The sequence below is a fragment of the Lipotes vexillifer genome, unplaced genomic scaffold (genome assembly GCF_000442215.2).
Source record: "Lipotes vexillifer unplaced genomic scaffold, Lipotes_vexillifer_v1.1 scaffold1002, whole genome shotgun sequence".
In the NCBI taxonomy this organism is placed as follows: domain Eukaryota; kingdom Metazoa; phylum Chordata; class Mammalia; order Artiodactyla; family Lipotidae; genus Lipotes; species Lipotes vexillifer.
In genome coordinates, this window is record NW_006796766.1 from 685,357 (window position 1) to 691,807 (window position 6,451).

Consider the following 6,451-nt stretch of genomic DNA (forward strand, 5'->3'; position numbering starts at 1 on the left):
CAGCCGCTCCGCGGCATGTGGGATCTTCCCGGACCGGGGCACGAACTCGTGTCCCCTGCATCGGCAGGCGGACTCTCAACCACTGCACCACCAGGGAAGCCCCCTACTATCTTTTGATTCTCACTTTTCTTTCTGATATATTTATAAACCTGAAGGAGCAATCTGCACAGTGGAACACATGTGGATCCAGCTGTAAAAAGTGCCACAGCAAATGCTACAGCACACCCCAGGGGAAACTTCAGAAACTGGTCAGATGATGTGCTAGTGAGTGAGCTGACTCCTACAACAAATCAACACAAGTCCCAAAATATATCTATAAAGGGTAGTGACAAAACAGGAATTTAGCTCTTCAGAGAAAAACAGAAATGTGAATAGAATCAGATTTTAACTCAAACCAGCATAAGTACAGAAAGCCTTAACATTTGCTATTCATAAAAACCAAGGGCAAGAATTGGCAAAGCACACCTTGCTTATAACATTAGTTTGTCGGTTCCCTCTGAAGTGATACCTGAACCTCTTTTGAAGGGGAGTCAGCATAATCTGGATGGGCAGGATGACAGAAGGGGATGCAGGAAGAGAGTATTTTTCTGGAAGTTGTTTTGTCTCAGTAAGTAATTCATCTCTGACATAGTCAAGTCAAGGAAAAAGAAAAGCATATGTATATGTGTGTATACACACACACATACATATACGTATGTATATATATACACACACACACACGTATATGTATGTATACACACATTTTTCCAAGAGACATATATGATATTAAGTAAAATTAATTATAATACAGATAATATGTAGTCTAACTTTACATTACATATGACTTCAGTAAAAAGTACATGAAAAATGTAATTAGAATTAATCTGCCTTTCCTAAAATAAAGAATAATAAGTAGTAAGGAAACATATTCAAGTAATCGTGCTATTAAATTAGTACTAAGTTACTAAGGTTTCTTCCCAATTGCCCATTTTTTTGATTGTCCCATGAGACCTATATGTGATGCAAACTTGTGCAGTCATGCATTTCAGAACTCCTCACAGCCCTCCCACCCACATGCAATTTATGTGCAAGGAGAACAGTCCATGGGCATACATAGATCAAGTCCAAACCCACTACTCCCTGGCCACTTTCAGAAAGCTTTACTCTCTGGCCACAAATCCACTCTAGAAAAAAGAAATTTTAGTGAGTTTTAACTCCAACAAAGATACGAGGTTTGTAGTTTCAGGAGCTGACAAAATAGTGTCTCCAAGTTACTGTGTATCTCAGGGGCACTGGCTGGTCGACTTATGCCAACAGTTTGAGACTGAGGGGGTGCGATGAATGGCCAATGAAGCTGTGCTAAAATTTCCTCAAAGTCACTGTAACAGAAAAGTGACACAAGTATTACAGTAAAATACAGTGAGCACCAAATATCCATCTGAAAGCAATTACCATGAAATATGGATAAATTTCTTGCCTTGTAAGCTTGTCCTTGAGAATTTTATGCCAGAATTTAACAGTGGCTCTCATGAAACCAAGAAGATGAGTACAGGATGATTCCTGAAGCTTGATGTCAAGTTCTGCCATAGAGACCAGAGTAGAAGCTGCCTCTGGGACATTATTGGTCATCAGATATTGCTGAATGTTATCACTGCAAAACAAGGCAAAGCAAACTGTAAAGACAGTTTGTTCACAATAATTCCAAACGTGGAAAAACTGCTGCTTCCTCCTGCTTTATATAAAGCTACATCCAAGAAAGAAGGAAGCGCCACCTTGTAGTGGCTTTTTTACCTGATACCCAAGTCTCTGCGAGCCTGGAGTCCTCAAATTCAGCATCCTTCTAAGAACAGTAGCCAGTGTTCAGGATACCTCCCTCCACCTTTCCCTTCCCACCCCTCCCAAGGTAACAGAATTTTCCTTTGTCACATTCCCTCAGGCACCACTCATTTCTAATAAATCTGTCTTTGACAGAAGTCTGTCATATCTTAATCAAAAGGGGAGAATGTGGGTGGCATCTGGTAAGGTCAAATATGGTAGACTTCAATTTTTACCTACTTTGCCCAGCTAAACTGGATTATAGGAAACTTAGGGAGGTGGCACCTCAGAGTCTAGTCCTTTCAAGTTACTGTTAGCCAGGTTGCAGACAAAATCTAAGGTAAGCTGTACAGCAAGGGTAGCAAACTCAAATGCGTGGAAAGGCCTGATGGGCACAGTAAATGAAAAAAGCAAAGTGGGCGGGGACTAGGACAAGTTAAAAAGCACATACCCCATCCTAAGGCTCCAGCCAAGTGCTGCCACACTGGAGTTAGGTCCAATGTAGCCAAATCTTAAAATTTTTCAAGAGAATCCAGAAATCAAGATTTCCATGTAAAATCAAACCAATTAATCAAATTCTTTAAAAGAAGCCAAATACAACCTATCTTCAGGATTCATTCAGCCCATGACTACCATTTTGCATATTGGCTAAATAAAACGAAACATTTAAAACTGAAATGTTTCTTTTGATGAAAATAACATTCCATATCTTAAGCCAGAATAGGAACAAAATTTAACCTTTTCAATAATTAATCTCAGTTCAGAGGTCGGAAGTGCTCTCCCTCTAGGCAGCCTGTGTACATCCTACCCAGGCCTGGCCACTTCGCTAGGTGAGAGTAAGCTGGGACTCTCATCCCCCGCTGAGTGCCATGCTTCGGTTACGCTGCTGGGTGGGCACAGCACCCTCCTTAAGCACAGGAATGTGTACCGCCACCCTGCCCATCTCCACTATGCACTAGTACTTTCCCTTCTCCCTGCACCATGAGCGGCCTTTGTTTTCCAGCATCACTGCTTCAGGCCTCAACAATCATACTAATCTCATGTGTGTATTATTCTATTTCTGACAGCCCTTTTGGCCTTCCCCTATGCTCATTCTCTCATTTTTCGTTCTTCTCCTTCCCTAGTCATTCTTACTAAGTTTTTTAACAGATTTTGTCTTGTTTTTTAAATTTTTCATTTATTTATTTACTTATTGGCTGTGTTGGGTCTTCACTGCTGCGCGCAGGCTTCTCCCCAGTTGTGGTGAGTGGGGACTACTCTTCGTTGCAGTGTGAGGGCTTCTCATTGTGGTGGCTTCTCTTGTTGTGGCGCACGGGCTGTAGGTGCACAGGCTTCAGTAGTTGTGGCACGCGGCCTCAGGAGTTGTGGCTTGTGGGCTCTAGAGCGCAGGCTCAGTAGTTGTGGCGCAGGGACTTAGTTGCTCTGCAGCATGTGGGATCTTCCCAGACTAGGGCACGAACGCTGTCCCCTGCATTGGCAGGTGGCTTCTTAACCACTGCGCCACTAGGGAAGTCCCCAGATTTTGTCTTTTATAGCTATTTTCAGAATTTAAATCATGAAACCAAAAAATCTACCAATGTAGGCAGAAATGTTAATATAGCTTGTTTGAAAGGCAATACCAGACACTCACAATCAACTACCAGTGATATGTATTCAATTCAAAAAAAGTTACAATAGACCCTTGAGGAACATGGGTTTGAAGTGCACGAGTCCACTTATACACAGATTTTTTTCAGTAGTAAATACTACAGTAGTACACAATCCCTGGTTGGTTGAATCCGTGAATGTGGAGCTAAGGATGGGAGGAATCGTGGATACAGAGGGCTGACTATGAGTTGTATGCAGATTTGACATCTGAGGAGAGCTGATGCTCCTAACCCCTGCGTTGTTCAGGGGTCCACTGTATTTCTTTATTTTTCCCTATTCAAAAGCAGCAGGACTCTGTTTTTCATCTAATAATAAATACTGTGTAGCTCTTCTTAGGTGATACCCACTGAAAAAAATTCAAATTATAGAGAAAGCAATCCATTTCATTAAGTGACCGGCTCTAAAAGGTAAAAGAGGAATATTACCACACTGATGAGTTGTTTTATTAATTTGGCATTATAATCATTTTTATCATGTGTTCACAATATAACTATAAGACTTAAAACGTTTTACTTGGATTACTTTCTTTCAAACGCAAATTAAGCTCCCTTAAAAGTTTATGTTCATTCATAATAAAGGAAAAAGAATCATTATCATAATGCTATTTTCGTAACTGGTAAAATCACATTATTATAATCTTTAATTAACTCAATTATTTAATGACATGCACGTACTCTCTAAGACATAGCCTCAAAGGAAAATAATAATTATGAGAACAAAGAGGCCTATTTTACCTGAGTTCTTCAATTTGTGAAATCCATTTAAGATAAGCAAGATGCCGTTCAATCTCTTCAATTTGGTTAATCATGGCTCCGAGATCTTCTATCCAGGGCTGTGCAGTCAGCAGATGGCTGTTAATGGAACTGAAGAGATGGCTTTCTTGCTCCAGAAAGTGATTAAGGAATTGCTTTGATTCTTCTGCATTTTTTAAGGCACTCTGAATTCTTTTAGGGATTTCTGATGAAACTGTAAGTACCTGCCCATACCAAAAACAAAAAATAGAAAACAGCAGCAATCAGATAAGATTCTCATTTTTTTTCTTTTTTATTAGTTACCTTCAAAATGCATGTTTGTTCTAATAGAAATGAAAATTGTCATTTAAAAGCTTCAAAAGAAACGTTGGGTTTCTGCATCCTGTACTAACCAAACCTCAACATGAAATGCTCTATGTGGAGGTGTGTAGGGAGGGCCCCAGTAAACATCTTTGGATCTACCATCATGAAGCTCAGCACTTTCAGAGGGTCCAGCCAAAGAACATTTACCTGCTTTATCTACTAATAATTTTCTTTCAAAAACAAATGAGGCTCTGATTCTAAAAGTCTGGGTAACTATTTGCAAAAGTTCCCCAGGTGATTCTGATTTAAGCCCAGATTGAGAAGGAACTATTGACTTGGTAAGATGATACCCAGGTAATGCCTGGTATTATGATATTTATTAAATGAATTTTTCTTACAGCAGATGGAAAAACATATACAAATATCAGGCATCAGTACAATATGATAAGAATATTATAAAGGAATTTCAATTTAATCAACACTGATTAGACACTCTATACCAGGCACTGTGCTAGGGTCTGACAGATAAATTAGACACAGCATCTGCCCTTAAGCTCAGCTGGTATGGAAGAGAGATGTAGGCAAACCTTCAACAGTGGGATTAGTGCAATAAAAGAGATGCCAGGTGTAATGGTGTACTAAGGCAGTGCTTCCCAGACTTGAACGTGCATAGGAATCACCTAGAGAGCTGGTTATAGTGCAGATTCAGACTTAATAGGCCTGAAGTAGGGACTGAGATTCTGCATTTCTTACAAGTTCCCACACTTTAAATAGAAGGTTTTGGGGTGCACGGCAATTGTGCTTGCATGGCTCATGCACAGACCTTTGCAGGTTGGGTGGAAATTTTTAAGGAAGTTTGGAAGGAAAAGGCATTTCAGGTAAAGAAACAGCTCAGTCATGATGAGAAAACAGCAAAGAGGGGAGTAGGGCACAGAATCCAGTTCAAAGAAATGCAGAGAGAAGAGATAAGCCTAGATAGGGAGAGACCAAATCACAGGCAGCATCTTGAGCATTAGAAGAATGTGGGCTTTTCCCAACAGGCAATGGGAAGCCATTAAGAGTTTTTAATAAGGGAATAATTCAGTGGGATTTATGATTTAGAAAGTTAGATTTATGATTTAATGATAAATAATCATGTTTATTCTCATATTATTTATAATAATAAAAACTGGGAATAGCAAAAAGGTCCACCAATAAGGTCCTGATTAAATAAATTATGTACAGCTGTATTTGAATACCATAAAACCATTAAAAAAGAGATCTATACATATAGATATAATAGGAAAACAAGTAGTATATTACATTAATTGTAAAAAGTTAAGCTATGCATATTTTAAATACATATATGCTTGCATACACATTTTAACTATACAGTTATGTATTTGCTTATTTACATATAGTAAAGTTTCTGTAAGGAATAAAAAAGATAGTTACTGTGGCAGTAGGAAAAAAACAGAAGATGGGCAAACTACCATCAAACGCAAGAGAGAATGCAGCTCTAAACTGAGGTGGTGGCAGGGGATGGACACCAGAGACATCAAGGAGGCAGAACTCAGGTGTCTTGGTGCTGAGGGTAGAGTAAGGATAAGGAGGCGCCATCCAGGTCTCAGGAATGACTGACAGGCAGATGCTGGTGCCATTTTCCAAGACAGGGAAGCATCTTAAGAGATGGATCAGTACAGCTTTGGACATGCTGAATCTGAGGTTCAGTTAGGGACTTCAGCAGAAGCTTCCGTGGTCATCAGGGAAACGAGCCTGATTATATTAAGTCCAAGAGCAAATGGTCAATTAGGAAGTGAATGCAGATACAAAGTAAGATGACTTTTTGAAGAAGCCTAGCAGTAAAAGGGACTAGTATCTACTAAGAAAGAGGGGAGAGTTTTTTGGGATTTCTTTTTTTTTTATTTTTATTTTTTAATGGGCCTCTGCTGCTGCTTTTTTTTTTTTTTTTTTAA

General features: G+C 39.4%; 1 protein-coding gene across 1 annotated transcript in view; it reads right to left on the bottom strand.

The window, feature by feature from the left end:
• The window catches only part of RINT1 (RAD50 interactor 1), a 29,034-nt gene that overhangs the window by 13,040 nt on the left and 9,543 nt on the right, over positions 1–6,451 (bottom strand). Inside the window, exons 4-7 of the mRNA XM_007468980.1 lie at positions 4,176–4,417; positions 1,457–1,630; positions 1,209–1,358; positions 466–622 (exon numbers count right to left, since the gene is read on the bottom strand). Coding sequence (XP_007469042.1) covers positions 466–622; positions 1,209–1,358; positions 1,457–1,630; positions 4,176–4,417 — 723 coding nt within the window. The remainder of the gene's footprint in view (positions 1–465; positions 623–1,208; positions 1,359–1,456; positions 1,631–4,175; positions 4,418–6,451) is intronic.